The 18484-nt window shown below is 41.8% G+C and overlaps 1 protein-coding gene across 1 annotated transcript in view; it reads right to left on the reverse strand.

Moving 5' to 3' along the window:
• Positions 1 to 18484, reverse strand: part of LOC308467736 (androgen receptor-like) — a 439420-nt gene that overhangs the window by 318459 nt on the left and 102477 nt on the right. Inside the window, 1 exon segment of the mRNA XM_080989431.1 lies at positions 44 to 195. Coding sequence (XP_080845557.1) covers positions 44 to 195 — 152 coding nt within the window.

An 18484-nucleotide genomic window follows, 5' to 3' on the forward strand; every position in this document is an offset into this window, starting at 1 on the left:
CATTCAATCACACACACCACAAACACACAAAAAGATGATTTACCTTCAGCTGCCCTCTTGAAAAAGACTTTGCAGCTCCCGCAGGTGAGTGCTCCATAATGGCACCCAGAAGCTTTGTCCCCACAGATCAAGCATGTCTTCTGTGGTGGGAAGTAATAGTCAATGGGCAGAACATGGTCTCTTGCAGACTGCAACCTTTGGAAGCAAAAGAGAGAGAAGGGCAAAGCATCAGATGTTGGCAAATGCATAAGAACTACTGGATATTAAAGAATATTCCAAAAAATGTTTATTAGCGTGAACCTGAAAGAGAAATATCTTAAGACAATATTCTACTGGTACTTAACTCCATGTAGAATTAGTAACACTTTTGGCCAAAACATACATTGTTGGAGGTGTAACAGAATTAAGGCAGGGGGTGGACTAGATGAGTCTAGGGATTTATTTATTTTTTAAATAATGCCTTTCTGGACAGAAGTACTGAATTTTATGTACAGGCTATGATCTCCCAAGAAACCCTAAAATAGCTCTCCTTTCGATACTTCATTCTGAAGTCATTGATACTGATTACTGTACTGCTAACAATAGGAAACAGTGCATTGCACAAAAAATGGGGAAATAAAGGACCCTGCCCCAATAAATGATTGGTTAAGAAAACCTCTGCAAACTGTCTTAATGAGAAAGCTTACATATGAGAGAAACACTGTACTTAATAATCAAGAAAATAAATGTATTGAGAGGTTGGCCTTATTTTTACCTTTGTGGAATGGCAGCGTAAATGACAATATTTTTCATATTGATCACTCTCCTCTGCACACATTCCAGCTTGTCAATATCCTCCTTAAACTTTGGCACTCAGATCTACAGGGTATGGGGGTAGGCCAAGGTTTTGAGAATGGTATAAGTGCAATTTATTCAGAACAAAAGGCTAAACTAATTGTAAATAATGTTGTGACGGAAGAACTTAAAATTGAAAAAGGGACACAACAAGGTTGCCCAATTTCCCCACTTCTTTTTATTTCGGTCCTGGAGGTTTTGCTGAATATGATTAGAAGGGACCAGTTGGTTAAAGGTATACAGGTCGGAACTAAACAGTACAAATTGAGAGCATTTGCAGATGACTTAGTATTGACGTTACAGGAGCCAGAATCTAGTACCAAAAGGGTTTTAGAACTGATTCAAGAATTTGGTCAAGTGGCAGGATTTAAATTGAACAAGTCAAAAACTAAGGTTTTAGAGAAAAATTTAACACCGATTGAAAGAGAGAGGTTTCAGAATGAGACAGGTTTAACAGTGGTTAAGAAAGTTAAATACCTGGGGATTAACATGACAGCAAAAAAATGGGAACTTATTTAAAGATAACTATGAAAAATGTTGGGCTGAAGTGAAAAAAGATTTAGAAATTTGGTCAAATTTGAAGCTTTCATTGCTGGGCCGTATTGCTGCGATAAAAATGAATGTATTGCCTAGAATGTTGTTTTTGTTTCAAACTTTGCAAATTGTGGACAGAATGGATTGTTTCAAGAGGTGGCAGAAAGATATTTCTAGATTTGTCTGGCAGGGCAAGAAGCCCAGAATAAAATTTAAAATACTAACGGATGCAAACGAAAGAGGTGGATTTGCCCCGCCAGACCTCAAACTTTACTATGAATCAGCAGCTTTTTGCTGGCTGAATGAATGGCTACTTCTTGAAAACACTGACATTTTGGACCTAGAAGGTTTTAACAATGTATTTGGATGGCATGCATATCTATGGTATGATAAGGTCAAAGCACATAAAGCATTTAAAAACCACATTGTCAGGAAAGCGCTGTATAATGTTTGGATAAGATATAAGGATTTGTTAGAAAATAAAACCCCAAGGTAGCTGTCACCAATGGAAGCGAAAGCCTTGAAAAAGCTCAATATGGAGGTCAAATGGCCAAAATATTGGGAAATTTTGGAACAAGATGGAGATAGACTGAAATTGCAGAGTTTTGAAAAACTAAAAAACAAAGTGCGAGACTGGCTTCATTATTTTCAGATAATGGAGGCATTTAAATTGGACAAGAAAATTGGCTTCCAGGTGGAAAGATCAAAATTAGAAACTGAACTGTTAGAACCCAAAACTAAGAATTTGTCAAGAATGTATAACTTGCTGCTGAAATGGAACACTCAGGATGAAACGGTAAAATCGGCTATGATTAAATGGGCACAAGACGTTGGACATAACATTATGTTTGCTGACTGGGAACAGTTGTGGACCACAGGTATGAAATTTACGGCATGTAATGCCTTAAGAGAGAATATTATGAAAATGATATACAGGTGGTACATAACCCCAGTCAAGCTTGCAAAAATCTATCATTTGCCCGATAATAAATGTTGGAAATGTAAAGAAACTGAAGGTACATTTTTTCACCTTTGGTGGACGTGCCCAAAGATTAAGGCTTTCTGGGAAATGATATATAATGAATTAAAAAAGGTATTCAAATATACCTTCCCTAAGAAACCAGAGGCCTTTCTCCTGGGCATAGTCGGCCAAATGGTGTTAAAAAAGGATAGAACTTTCTTTATGTATGCAACAACAGCAGCAAGAATACTCATCGCAAAGTACTGGAAGACACAAGAACTTCCCACGCTGGAGGAATGGCAGATGAAACTGATGGACTATATGGAACTGGCGGAAATGACTGGCAGAATCCGTGACCAGGGAGAAGAGTCGGTGGAGGAAGATTGGAAGAAATTCAAAGATTATCTACAGAAACACTGCAAAATTAAAGAATGTTAGAGTGATGTTGGATTGAAAATAAGTGGTTTCCAGCTGTACAGGATTTAAAGTTATAGATAGACTAAGATTAAAGATTAGGATTAAAGAAGTTTAAGGAAATGGAAATTTGGTACTTAAGAGGTAAAATTTTAATGCTATATTACATTAAGATTAAAGATTGGGATTAAAAAAGTGGAAAAGAAATTGCTGGACAAACAATTTGGACTGGAATACAAAAGAGGGAGGTATGAGGAGGTCCAGAAAATAAGTAAATTTAAAAATGGAAACGAAAAGGTGATATTGTTTTTAATTGTTCTGTTTCTTTTTTTTGTTTTCTGTTCTCTGTGGTTTTTTTTCTTTTTTGGATTATGTACTGTGTATTTGTGTATTTCTTTTTTATGTTTTTCTGTTTAACTTTTTACTGAAACCTTAATAAAAATCTTTTTTAAAAAATAAATAAATAAACTTTGGCACTCAGAACTGGACACAGGACTCCAGGTGGGGCCTGACCAAGGCAGAATAAAAGTGATACTATGAGTTCCCTTGATCTGGACACTTGACTTCTGTTGATGCAGCCTTAAATTGCATCAGCTTTTATTCCTGCTGCGTCGCCCGATTGGCTCACATTAAGCTTCTGGACCCTCAGTTTATCATTTCCTTTTTGGTATTTATTAACTTTTGGAATGGACTAATACAGTGGTTCTCAAAGTGGGTGGTACTACCCAGAGGGGCAGTGGTGTCAGCAGAGGGATGCTGGAAGTGTCCAGAGTGGCTGGGGCAACCCAGTCAGATGGGTGGCATATAAATAATAAAAGTATTATTATTATTATTATTATTATTATTATTATTATTATTAACCATCAGACTATACACTTCCGGGTCAACCGCGAACATGAAAGCAGCTTCACCAAGACAAGGAAGATTCGAATGGAGTAAAAAGGGGAGTAGCGAAGGCAATGCAGCCCCCTGTAACTCCCAGATTGCAAGGGATGATGAAGATAACCCATGCACTGTGAGGTTTGGAGCTTACAGGGTTAACAGCTCTGTGTGTGTCCTGCATCTGGGGAGGAGCTTTTCCCTACATTCGGAGAAAGCTGAGTTCTTTGTCTGTGAGTTACTTTTTCTGCCAAGAGGCAGAGACACCATGCCTGCAGTCTCGGATGGTCTGTTTGTTATTTTATCATTCTGATGTAAATAAAGCTGTTAGAGGAACAACAGTGTGTGGACTCTCTTCTGCAAGCTCACTCACACAAGAAGCATGCGCTGTGCCGCTCTGCTGCAAGTCCAGGAATTCTGTTGCTGTGGAAACGTACCGAACCCGAACATGCACGTTGTACTCTGCTGCTCCCTGCCTCTGACAGAGTCAGAGGATCCCATTTTAGACAGGTCCAAGTGGCACAGTGCAGGCAGACATCACAACTGGCTCCATATTGAGAAGCCTCGGACAGCAGAAACGTAAGCAGCTGACCTCCTATTGTTGTTGTTTAGTCGTTTAGTCGTGTCCGACTCTTCGTGACCCCATGGACCAGAGCACGCCAGGCACTCCTGTCTTCCACCGCCTCCCGCAGTTTGGTCAGGCTCATGTTTGTAGCTTCGAGAACACTGTCCAACCATCTTGTCCTCTGTCGTCCCCTTCTCCTTGTGCCCTCCATCTTTCCCAACATCAGGGTCTTTTCCAGGGAGTCTTCTCTTCTCATGAGGTGGCCAAAGTATTGGAGCCTCAACTTCACGATCTGTCCTTCCAGTGAGCACTCAGGGCTGATTTCCTTAAGAATGGATAGGTTTGATCTTCTTGCAGTCCATGGGACTCTCAAGAGTCTCCTCCAGCACCATAATTCAAAAGCATCAATTCTTCGGCGATCAGCCTTCTTGATGCTCCAGCTCTCACTTCCATACATCACTACTGGGAAAACCATGGCTTTAACTATACGGACTTTTGTTGGCAAAGTGATGTCTCTGCTTTTAAAGTTGCTGTCTAGGTTTGCCATCGCCTTTCTCCCAAGGAGCAGGCGTCTTTTAATTTCGTGACTGCTGTCACCATCTGCAGTGATCATGGAGCCCAAGAAAGTAAAATCTCTCACTGCCTCCAATTCTTCCCCTTCTATTTGCCAGGAGGTGATGGGACCAGTGGCCATGATCTTCGTTTTTTTGATGTTGAGCTTCAGACCATATTGTGCGCTCTCCTCTTTCACCCTCAATAAAAGGTTCTTTAATTCCTCCTCACTTTCTGCCATCAAGGTTGTGTCATCTGCGTATCTGAGGTTGTTGATATTTCTTCCGGCGATCTTAATTCCAGCTTGGGATTCATCCAGTCCAGCCTTTCGCATGATGAATTCTGCATATAAGTTAAATAACCAGGGAGACAATATACAGCCTTGCCGTACTCCTTTCCCAATTTTGAACCAATCAGTTGTTCCATATCCAGTTCTAACTGTAGCTTCTTGTCCCACATAGAGATTTCTCAGGGGATAGATGAGGTGATCAGGCACTCCCATTTCTTTAAGAACTTGCCATAGTTTGCTGTGGTCGACACAGTCAAAGGCTTTTGCATAGTCAATGAAGCAGAAGTACATGTCTTTCTGGAACTCTCTAGCTTTCTCCATAATCCAGCACATGTTTGCAATTTGGTCTCTGGTTCCTCTGCCCCTTCGAAATCCAGCTTGCACTTCTGGGAGTTCTCGGTCCACATAATGCTTAAGCCTGCCTTGTAGAATTTTAAGCATAACCTTGCTAGCGTGTGAAATGAGTGCAATTGTGCGGTAGTTGGAGCATTCTTTGGCACTGCCCTTCTTTGGGATTGGGTTGTAGACTGATCTTCTCCAATCCTCTGGCCACTGCTGAGTTTTCAAAATTTGCTGGCATATTGAGTGTAGCACCTTGACAGCATCATCGTTTAAAATTTTAAATAGTTCAGCTGGAATATCATCACTTCCACTGGCCTTGTTATTAGCAGTGCTTTCTAAGGCCCATTTGACGTCACTCTCCAGGATGTCTGGCTCAAGGTCAGCAACCACACTACCTGGGGTGTACGAGACATCCATTTCTTTCTGGTATAATTCCTCTGTGTATTCTTGCCACCTCTTCTTGATGTCTTCTGCTTCTGTTAGGTCCTTTCCACTTTTGTCTTTTATTATGGTAATCTTTGTACGAAATGTTCCTTTCATATCTCCAATTTTCTTGAACAGATCTCTGGTTTTTCCCATTCTATTGTTTTCCTTTATTTCTTTGCATTGCTTGTTTAAGAAGGCCTTCTTGTCTCTCCTTGCTATTTTTTGGAAATCTGCATTCAATTTCCTGTATGTTTCACTATCTCCCTCGCATTTTGCTTGCCTTCTCTCCCCCGCAATTTGTAAGGCCTCATTGGACAGCCACTTTGCTTTCTTGCATTTCCTTTTCATTGGGATGGTTTTAGTTGCTGCCTCCTGTATAATGTTACGAGCCTCCATCCATAGTTCTTCAGGCACTCTGTCCACCAAATCTAAATCCTTAAACCTGTTCCTCACTTCTTCTGTGTATTCATAAGGGATTTGACTTAGATTGTATCTTACCGGCCCAGTGGTTTTTCTTACTTTCTTCAGTTTAAGCTTGAATTTTGCTATAAGAAGCTGATGATCTGAGCCACAGAAAAAAGGGAGCAAGTGCATAAAGAGCAGCTGGCAGACCAGATGCCCATGCTGGAAATGAGACAGAAGGAATCCTTTTTGAGATTTTGTGGAGTTGTGGAACAAGGATGAAAATATTAAAGAGAGACTGCCTATAGGATTAGTGGAACTCTTGAGGAAGAAAAAAGAAGAGATGCTGGAGGCTATTGACAGAGCTTTTGAGTTAGATCTGCATTTGCCAGAATGAAGAAGCTACCAGGGGATTGCCTGGTGGAATTTTCCTCCAGAGGAATCAGAGACAAAATTCTCAAAAGACAATGTGGTCAGAATTCACCTCTACACCACCTCCGTTTGTTACTTGGGTTAGGGACCACCTTTTCAATAAACCACAGAACCAAGGAAACAATTTCAAGTCCAGCATCCAGATTAAGGGACCCAGCATTTTTATTTATTTTATCTATTGCAATAGGACAGCCCTCAACCCAACGTGCCAGTTGAGAAGGTCTGCCCCAAGGCACTTCGGTACTAAAGCTTATGTGGTAGTTCAAACACAGCAAAAAAAGAGCCATAAAACATCTCCACATACGTCAGGAAAGGTTACAGGTCATAGAAAACATGTATAGTGTCTTCCTGCTCTCTATTTCCCCGGCTATCACCTTGGTGTAGGGCTGGGCGATATCTGGTTTTCAATAGCATGATATATCAGCAGCTAAACATCACGATATCTCGATATATCACTGGTCCTGAAAGACCTACATTGGCTCCCAGTACGTTTCTGGGCACAATTCAAAGTGTTGGTGCTGACCTTTAAAGCCCTAAACGGCTTCGGTCCAGTATACCTGAAGGAGCGTCTCCACCCCCATCGTTCTGCCCAGACACTGAGGTCCAGCACCAAGGGCCTTCTGGCGGTTCCCTCACTGCGAGAAGCCAAGTTACAGGGAAGTAGGCAGAGGGCCTTCTCGGTAGTGGCACCCGCCCTGTGGAACGCCCTCCCACCAGATGTCAAAGAGAAAAGTAACTACCAAACTTTTAGAAGACATCTGAAGGCAGCCCTGTTCAAGGAAGCTTTTAACGTCTGACATTTTAATGTATTTTTAATCTTTGTTGGAAGCCGCCCAGAGTGGCTGGGGAAACCCAGCCAGATGGGCGGGGTACAAATTATTTAATTATTTATTTATTTATTTATTTTATTGTTATTATATATGTGAGAAGCGAAGTTACAGGGAACCAGGTAGAGGGCCTTCTCGATAGCAGCACCCGCCCTGTGGAATGCCCTCCCTTCAGATGTCAAGGAAATAAACAACTATCTGACTTTTAGAAGGCATTTTACTGGAAACCATCCAGAGTGGCTGGAGAAACCCAGCCAGATGGGTGGGGTATAAATAAAAAATTAATAATAATAATAATAATAATATATCCACGGCGGTGGAGGGCCCTACCGGGCTTCCCTGCAACAATGAAGGGCCCTGCTGTGCCTCCCTACAAAAGCAGAAGGCTTCACCAGGCATCCCTGCGGGAGGAGGAGCGCCTCACCACGCCTATCCGCGATGGAGGGCCTAGCCGGGAACCCTCGTGGAGGAGAAGGCCCCCACCGTGCCTCCCCACAGTGGTGGAGGGCCTCACCGCACCTCTCTGCAACAGCTAATGCTCTTACCGCGCCTATCCACTACGGCAAAGGGCCTCATTGGTTCTCCCCACGGCAGAGGAGGTCATTGCCGTGCAGCCCCGTGACGGAGTAGGGCCACACCACGACTATCCCTGGCAGCAGAGGGCCTGGCCACGCCTTTCTACAGTGACGGAGGGTGCGCTTCCCTGGGGCGGCAGAGAGCTTTGCCGCACCTCCCCATGATGGTAGAGGGCCTTGCTGCGCATCCCCATGGCAGTTGAGGGGTTTAAAATGTAAAGTAGTAGATTTCATAAAACATATTAAATAAACTTCCATATAATATATTTAACATATTTTCAACTAATTTAAGAATAGTTCAAGTGATTTACTAGTCAAGTTGCATCTGCTTCCCCACTCAGAGGTCTAAGTACAATCTATGCATGCATAAACCCCACTGAGTTCAACTAAACTTACTTCTACTTTCCTGGGAGCAAGCCCCATTGAATTCAGTAGGGCTTGCTTGTGAGTAGACATGTGTTTGCTTGTACCCTCCCTATCATTCTTTTTTAAATTTTATTTTTATTTCATTTTAATACACCACATACAAAAAAGAAATATGAAAATAAACAAATATCCATCATCTCCTAGCAACTAAGAAAAAGAAAGAAAAATAAAACACTCACCCTCCCCATCATTATCACACAGTACCCAACCTCCCATTTCAGCAGAAGGCAGCCAGTTAAATCTTCTCCCATTTCCCCCTGACACAGAAGCCACCCCCCCAAAAAAACCTCACCCCACCAATCTCTCCCTTTTTATCAAAGGGGAGGGCAAGCAAGCAAAGACTTAATCTCATTTAAAGAAATAAATAAATAACCTTCCTTTTTAATATGGAGGAAAGCTATTTAGGAAGAAAATAAAAATAAAAGCACTTGCTCCCTTTTTTTCAATCCAATCCAATCCAATCAATCCTTTATTAGGCACAGCAAACCACACATTATAAAACAAACACCGTATATAGATTGTGGAAAATACGAATTCGGCATAACAATTTGCATAAATAATACAGTATAACACTACCACATCACCAACCAATCAAGAACCACTAAATCTCTCTATAATGGCCCAGCCTTTCCTCATGGACAGCACTCAAAAATTTAGCCACTATTAGAGTAATTTGATCATTCCTGTCCAAGTGCAGGTCCTGAACCGTTGGCGGCATAGAACCAAGCCTGTTAAGTTGTAAGGCCTCTAACAATTGTCTTCTGGAATAAATGCCAAACTCACAAAAAAAGAAAATATGCTCCAACGTATCAGGTTCCTGCCTACCACATTTGCAGAGACGCTCTGCTTCTGGGAGAACTAAATATCTTCCTCTTACTATCATCGAGGGAAACATATTAAATCTGGCTGACATAAACAGCCTGCACAGTTCATAATTCTTCAGATTTGTCATGTATCCCTTTTGAAAATCTCTACACAAAGGGAGATTTAAATACAGAGGAGAGCAAGTGCTGTGCTTTGCAACCTCGAGAGTGGAGAGAACACTTTTTCCTGTAAAATTCTTCCTGATAATTACCCAAGTATGTTTGGGGTCAGAATTTTCAAAGTCAACTAGATGAAGCCCTATTGAGTTCAATTTTCTCCTACAAATTAATGATAAATTGTAAATTGTATTATCACTTAAGAGGTCGTAAAGGAGAGAGTTAGGAGTTAGGGCTCTATAATGCAGGAAGATCCAATATTTCAAGGTTCTCAGCCATACTCTTACTGATAAAGGAAGTATTCCCAACTCACAACATATTGATTCATATTTAACAGAATTTGCAAGTCCTAATAATGACCTCAGAAGGGATGCGTGAAATTTATCCAACCACTTAAGGTCACCTGAAATCCACACTGGGGTGCCATATAAACGTTGGGCACAAAGTTTCATATCAGCCACTTGCAATACAGCTGGAATATATCTATTTCCTACAGGGGGGGGGGAGATTTAATATGGTGAGCTGTCACTTTAGCCTTAGCTATTGCAGCACAGATATGTGTGTTCCAATTCATGTTATTTTTAAATACAATTCCCAGATAATTGAAATGCTTAACTTCTTGTATTAGATGTCCATTGATTATCCAAGTTTTGGGGTTCCCTCTCTTTGTAAATTGCAATTTTTTTGTCTTATCATAGTTAATTTTGAGGTTATAAAGTAATAAAAAACTGGGATATTATTTAAATAAGGAATATGAGCGGTTACATTTTGAAGAAATAATGAAAGGTTAGATAAAGAGAGATTAAATAGGGTAGGGGCCAAGATACAGCCTTGCCTAACTCCTCGGTTATTCAGAATTGGGCCTACAAGTCTACCATCTTTTGAAACTTTAACATATATTTGGTTATTGGAGTGTAAACTTTGAATCAATGTAAGCAGGTATGGGTCAATACCGAGGTGTTCTAATTTGGTCCACAATTTATTACGATCAACCGAATCAAAGGCACTTTTTAAATCTACAAATGCAACCAAAAGTCTTCGTTTGTTTCTCAAGACATATTTGTCCACAAGATGACTTAACACTAGACACTGGTCAAGAGTTGAAGAGCCTGCCTTGAAACCAGCTTGTTCCTTACCAGGTAGACCTTTTGTAAGCATCCATTCTTCCAGTTTAATAAGCAGGAATTTAGCATAGATTTTACTTATGCATGGTAACAAACTAATAGGCCTGTAATTCTCTTGGCAATTCCTATCACCTTTTTTAAAAATCAGCACCACTATTGAGTTATTCCACGATTTAGGTACAAGGCCTAAGTGATTAATAGAGTTAAAGAGCGGGACAGGATTAATGGCCCACCATTCCACATTTAATCTCAGCAGATCTACTGAGATGCCGTCCATACCAGGGGATTTTCCTTGCTTAAACGAAAGAATTATCTTTTTCATCTCCTCAACAGTAATTTGAAATTGTGTGGTTATTGCTGAAGAAGGTTTAAAATTTTCCATCTTAAAAACTTGGGAATCATAAAAAACAGCGGTAAAATGTGTAATCCAAGCTTCTTCATCACTTATATTAGGAAAATCAGTGGTAGCTTTTATTGAAAGGAGTGACCAAAAGGTTTTAGTATCTTTAATTTCTAATGCAGTAACAATTTTGGACCATTTGGCTTGTGAAAACACGGGTTTTTTTCCCCAGGAGCATGTTCTTAAAAGCGTTTTTCATTTCAAAATAGGTCTTCCAGAGACCTTGGGAGTTAGTGATAGAGGCTATTTTTAGACAGGTTCTGAGTTCTTTCTTGTAGTTGATACATTCTTTATCAAACCAATTATACTTATTGGAAGGTTTGTTGCTGAACTGGAGATTTAAAAAGGAAGAAAATAATTCGTGAATAGTATTATAATAATAATAATAATCATCAATGTCTGCTAAAGGCATCAGATTTTGGTTAGCCAAAGGTTCGAGAATAACTGGGTTATTTTCAAATACTGCTAATAGATCCTCCCTATTTTTATCACTTATATACATTCTTTTGGCATAACTAGTCTTATCGGTACTAATAGGAGGACAGGGGTCATTATTTCTAGAGCTTCTGTACAACTCTAAAACAATTGGAAAGTGGTCACTCTCAGAGGCAACTTCATCTATCATAAGGAAACTAAGGAATACTCAATTACAATTTTGGAGCAGAAGGTAAAATCTCCTGGAATATCAGGCCGTATTGAGCCATTCAAAAATGCAAGATTAAATTTTATTTTTTAAAAAATAAAAATTATTAACAGGCCAATCAAATCACATTAATTCCAAATCACATTAATTCCAAATTATACAGCCAAATTTTTAATTTTTTTGTTGGGGGTACCCATACTTCAAGCTCCGAAAGGGGTCCAAACATCACTCTTGCTGCTGCTTTGATTAAACAGTTCTATCCAGTTCTGTCCAGATAGTCTTTTTGTTATTTTCTTCATCTTCTTGTTATTATCATATATTCCTTTCTTTGTGATCTCTGATAATCTTCACAAGCGGGTGAAAGACAAACATCTCCTGTGAGGGTTTTACACTCTCCAAAAATCATATCACATAAAGGACAGACGCCATTTCCACACCTCCGTTAAAAACATTCGAACAGTCCATCCATTGATTTACAGGCTTGCCAATCTATATCTCAAGAGGGCCCTGCCAGGTCAAGATAACGTTCCGAAAACCATACATTCACATTCCAATGACCCTGGTCCTCCTCCCCCTCGTCCTCCTTAGGCAAGCCTGTCTTCACGAAATTCCATTTTTAGCTGCGTCATAAAACTTTCCTTCCATTCTCCGCTGTTTCCACCAGTTCTCTCTTTAATCAGTAATCCATTCCCACACAGTTCTTAGTCTCTGCTTGTGATTAATAATCACAACGATTCTTCTCTCTGGAGGGGAGGGTTATTGGTACTCACATAAGGCAAAAAAAGAAAAGTTTTTTCCTCCCCCCCCTTTCCGTTTCACTCCGACATACCAGTCTTTTAATGATGATTCTTCACTTGATTTATTTATCCAGCCCTTCGCTCCGCTCCCAGAGATCCCATTAATCAGCAGTCTTTACTCCCGATCTTCACTTGATGTATGTGCATTAGCTTCTTTCCAATTATATATTTCCAATTATATATTTCGAGCTAATGCGAACCAGTGCGCTGATTGGAGACAGCGTCAGGGAGAGCCGATCTCACACGAGGGCTTCGTGCCAAGTGTCCGCACCCCCTTCTTTCGAATCCGGGGGTGAATTATGGACACAAAGAAATATGGTAATCAATTAACCTATTTTGAATGTTGGATTACACAAAAGTAGAATCTATTCAAAGACATGAAACACATGGGGAAACCTTCATACCCACATTACATAATTTGGTAAAATTTCAGCAATCATAAGTCTCAGCGATTGCTCTTTGCCGATGAGCCAAACCTACATATAGTTATTCTCAATATATCAAACATGCGAAGAATTGAATTGTGTTGTGATTCTCATAAAGGACAAATGTTTCAGAACAATTCCCAAATGGTAGTAGGTTAGAAGTACATGCCCTGGTGGATTCAGGAGTACAGTGGTACCTCACAAGACGAATGCCTCGCAAGACGAAAAATGCGAAGGCGAAAGAGTTTTCCGTTTTTTGAGTCGTTCCGCAAGACGAATTTCCTTATGGGCTTGCTTCGCAAGATGAAACGTCTTGCGAGTTCTTGCGAGTTTGTTTCCTTTTTCTTAAAGCCGCTAAGCCGCTAATAGCCGTGCTTCGCAAGACGAAAAAACCGCAAGACGAAGAGACTCGCGGAACGGATTAATTTCGTCTTGCGAGGCACCACTGTATCAGCTAATTTTATGACCCCTGGCATTTCCTTTATCTGGAATGACTATCAACGGGAGGCCGCTGCTGGCAGGTAAGGTGGCCTACGAGACACCGTCGATGCAGATGGAGGTGGCACACCATGCAGAGACGATGGCCTTTCATATGACTAAACTGGCGGGACACCCACTGGTTCTGGGGATGAGTTGGCTAACATGACATGATCCGGTGATAGGGTTGTGGGGTGTGAAACACAGCACAGTCAAATACAACATTCCTAGAGTGGACTCAGAAAGGGGATGTCTGGACCAGCCAGTCGGAACTTCCTGTTTCCTCCTGGGCTGGGACAAACTTCCTCTACATGTGACCAGAGGTGGGTGTGACCTCACCTGTGCAGGTAACAAAATAGCTCAGGGGAGGCAGCCATCTCTCTCTCTGACTCCATTCCTCGAAGAAGCAACATCTCCTTAGCCTGAGATGCTTTCTTGGCTTCCAGCCAAGAGAGGACAAAGGAACTATCTCCTTATGGGATAGATTCCATGTGTATATATTTTGTAACCTAAGTCTGCCTTCTGGGATCCATTTGTGAACAGAATGTGTGAGTAAACTCTTTTATACTTTTATACAAGACTGTGTCATGTCTATTCTTTTTAAGAGGGAATAAAGGGGAATTACCAGGAAACTTATTTTAGAGGCTTATACAAGTCAGGCAAACCTATCCGCTGTGAAAGTATAAAGGGGACTATTACTCTGCTAAATTGTAGAACTTGTTAACACAAGTTGGGAAGGATATAATTAAACAATATATCCTCTCTTGCCTCCCTGAACATTCCCACAAGGGTGGGGGCAACGTTCGCTAACCTTTGGTTCCTCTTATTGTCAGAAGCACTGCTTGGGAATAGGTGAGCCTACTGAAGTGGGAGCAAGGGGGCGGAAGTACAGGGAAAACTCACTGGTGATGAAAACTTGATACCCCCACAGTACGTAGCTTATAGAGATGTGTTTTGTGAAAAGGAAGCTGACAAGCTGCCCCTCCATAGGCCTTATGATTGCAAAATAGATCTGGTTCCGGGGGCCAAACTACCTACTGGTAAGTTATATTCCATGTCTCAGGCAGTTACAGGCCCTGAAAGAGTTTCTCCAAAAGAATTTGGATAGAGGTTTCATTAGGGAATTTACTGCCTTGGGAGGGGGGGTTCTCTAGTTGTCTTTGTGAAGAAGAAAGACACAGAAGACAGGAGGCTTGTATGTGATTATAGGATTCTAAACTGCCAGGTAAAGCCAAGGGCGTACCCTCTGCCATGCATAAGTGATTTGCTAGAGAGGGTGAGGTCGACTAAAATTTTTACCAAGCTAGATCTCCGAGGGGCGTATAGTCTGATAAGGATTTGCAAAGGAGATGAGTGGAAAACCACATTTTTTACAAGATTTGGGGCCTTGGAGTACTTAGTGATGCCATTTGGGCTGCAGTCAGGGACTGCCACCTTTCAGGCATTTATTAATCATGTTTTGGGAGGGATCCAGAACAACTTTTGCTTGTTGTACTTGGATGACATGTTAATTTATTCAGAAAGCCTAGAGGAACATGTAGAACATGTCACAAAGGTACTGAGAAGGTTGAGGGCACACAGGTTATATGCTAAATTGGAAAAATGACAGTTCCACGGGCTATTGCATTTCACCACAAGGAATGCACATGGAGAAGGAAAAGGTGCAGGCAGTGCTGGAATGGCAACAGCCCAAAACCAAGAAAGACATGCAGGGGTTCCTAGGATTTGTGAATTATTACCGTAGGTTTGTGCCCAATTACTCACACATCACAACACTGCTCACAGATTGCTTAAGAGATAAGAAAGTGTTCCAATGGACCAAGGAGGCGCAAGTGGACTTTGAAAGGCTAAAGGGGATGTTTGCTTCAGAAAAATATCTGGTGCATGTAGATCCCTACAAACCTATGGTGGTAGAAACAGACGCCTTGGATAGGGCGATAGGAGCTGTGTTGCTTCAGGAAGACGAGAAAGGGATTGGAGGCCATGTGCTTTCCACTCAAGGAAATTAAACCTGTATGAGCAAAACTACATGATCTGGGATAAGGAATTACTGGCTATACATGATTCCTTTAAGGTTTGGAGACATTTTTTTTAGAAGGTAAACTGCACCAAGTGGAGGTACGCACAGACCACAAGAACTTAGAGTATTGGCACAGTGCGGCACTTAAATAAGAGGCAAATTAGGTGGGCAGTTTTTTGCTAGATTTAATTTTACGATAGTGTATGTACCGGCGCCTCAAAACGCCCGGGCAGACACCTTGTCCCGAAAACCTGAATATAGGATGAAAAAGGCAGCACCAGTGATGAGAGAAATTTTGAAGCCGGAACAGTGGCAGTGTGCTGCAGCAATGATGAGTGGTAGAGAGTTCTGGGAACAGACAGCTACATTCGCACAGAAGAAGTTAGCCGAGTTAGCCCAGGGGAGGGGAAAGGAAGAAGGTTTTGAGAAGAAAGAGGGGTTGTTGTATAAGAAAGGAGCTATGTATGTTCCAGAAGGGAATTTAAGAGCTACGGTTCTACGGCAACACCATGATACTCCTACCGCAGGCCATTTTGGTTTTAACAAGACAATGTATCAATTCATGAGGCATTTTTGGTGGCCTACGGCGAGAGAAGACGTGGAGGGTTATGTAAGGGTGTGCAAGGTGTGTCAAAGAGCAAAGGGATCGAGAGAAGTACCAGCAGGGTTATTGAATCCCTTGGACACGCCCAACAAGCCTTGGGAGGTGGTCTCTATGGATTTCATAACCGACTTGCCAGTGTCACAGAAGCAAACTAATTTGGGTGGTGGTAGACTTGTTGACTAAGATGGCACACTTTATACTGTGTCAAAGGGTGCCTTCCGCCCAACAGACTGCAAGTATGTTCATAGACCACTTGTTTAAGCTACATGGGCTGCCACCAAGAATAATTTCTGACAGGGGAGTACAGTTTACCTCACAGTTTTGGAAGAAATTGATGGAGTTGCTAGATATTTGAGATGTTACACTAATTACCAACAGGATGATTGGGTAGGGAAGTTAAGTTTGGCAGCATTCGCGTATAACATAAGGTTACCATATTTTTTTCAATGAATCTGGGGACACTTCAACTTCAATGGACTTTGTATAGGGACTGATTTGTAATTCCGGGGACTGTCCCCAGGAAACGGGGATGTCTGGTAACCTTAGTATAACAATGTGGTACATGCATCTACTGAGCAAACACCTTTTGTGGCTAATTATGGTTTACACCCCAGGGCCTTTCTGGGTCAAGAAGAGTTGCTGTCAGTGACAGAGGCTGAACAGCTCATGGGGAAGAGGGGGTGTTTCCATGAAATGTTAAAAGAGACCTTGGAAGCAGCCAAGGCAGTGTACAAGCAAACAGTAGATGCTCATAGACAAGAGGGTAGGGACATTAGAGTAGGAGATAGTGTCTGGTTGTCCTCAAAAGGTCTGCTGCTCAAGGGGAGGTGTCAAAAATTAGAACAAAGAAGGTTGGGACCTTTCAAAGTAATGGAGCAAATTAATCCAGTATCGTTCAGACTCAAATTGCCGGGTACCATGAGAATACATCCGGTGTTTCATAGATCCTTATTGTCACCATTCATTCCAGCACATAGGTATCAAGAGGCTAAGGCAGCGCCTCCTCCGCCAGTAATTCTGGATGGTGAGGAAGAGTTTGAAGTAGAGCAAATTTTGGATTCCAGATGGTGTAGGAGAAGGTTGCAGTATTTAGTGGCCTGGAAAGGTAACGATTTATCCGAGAATTCTTAGGAACTGGTGAGCAATATTCATGCTCCAGAGTTTCATAAACAGTACTGAGACTGAGAGGGTGGTCAGAAGGGGTAGTAAGCAGTGAGAGCGAATGAGAGGAGAATCAGTTTGAAAGAATCAGCACCTCCCCCCCCCGGTGGCTAGCGAGGAAGAAGAGGAGTGGGAGGGGCTTAGAGAGGAGGGTGGTGTCAGGGCGCATTTGGACCGTTCTGCATCTCCTGACATGCAGCAACAGAGTAGGGAAGATAACATCTGGCAGGGGCCAGACGGGGTAGAGAATAGCAGGTTCAGTGACGAAGATGAAGCAGGGACCAGTAGGGAAGGGTTAATTCCTCCACAGGTAGAGGAGCAGAAGACTGAAACAGGAGAGCTGACTGACCTCCAAACTCCAAAAGGGTTAAGCTCTGACTCGGAGGGAGGGGAGGGAATTATGTCAGCACGTTTCAGGCACACAGAGAAACAGCTGAGGAGTAAGAGGAGGGTCATAAAACTCCCACAGTTTAGGTGTTGGAAAAGAAGCCGTAAATAATTGACGGCAACTGACTGAGACAATTCAGACTGATTTACTGTGAGCTCTTGTTGACTTGTACATAATGTAAAATAAAGACCATAAAAATCATCGAGCCGTGGTCGCTTCTGCTTGCAGAGGAGAGAGCACGTACTGACCTGACATATGGGGTGGAAGGTTTGCAGGCTATGAAGGACTTACTCACAAATTTATTGACAGCTGCACGTATTATTATGCTAGGAAGTGGAAGGGGCAAGCAGAATATAAAATGGAAGAACGGTATAAAGAGGTGTGGGATATAGCTATTAACAATAAATTGACGTGTGCCATTAAGATAAGACGGGGAATATGAAGGAAATGATTTTGAGGAAATATAGAGAGTGTTTGTATAATTTGTGCTGTTGAAGGGGAAAGGGGTCAAACCATCACAAGAGGTGTTGAAAGTTTGAGAGGTTGGATAGTAACAATGGAATGGTCTCGGTGGTGGGGTGCACTTTTTTATTCTTATTTATTTATGATTATGACTTTTTAAAAAAGAGATGCTGTTTGAAAAATATGATGGGAGACTTCTGGGTCTGCCACGGGCAGTGGTGGATGGCAGATGCACCTTCTCTATAAAAGCCTGAAGGATTATTTCGGGTCCCAGAGGGTCTAGCGGTGTCAGTGGACACTCTCACAGCATTCCCAAAGATCCCGAGGGAGCTGTGGTAGCGCCGCGATTGAGCACAGACACACGCCGCAGTTGAGACCCCACAGCAAGAGGCCTCAAGAACCATCACCAAAGCGGCAACCTCTCTGAAATAAATGGATTTGGAACCAATTTGGAGAAGGTAAAAGGACTTAAATTATTGATCAGGAACTAACTGAATCCACACCAGGGAGGAAAAAAGGAGGTGCTCCCCTGTACATGGGTATCA

This window comes from Podarcis pityusensis (genome assembly GCF_964106645.2).
Source record: "Podarcis pityusensis genome assembly, chromosome: W".
NCBI lineage: Eukaryota > Metazoa > Chordata > Lepidosauria > Squamata > Lacertidae > Podarcis > Podarcis pityusensis.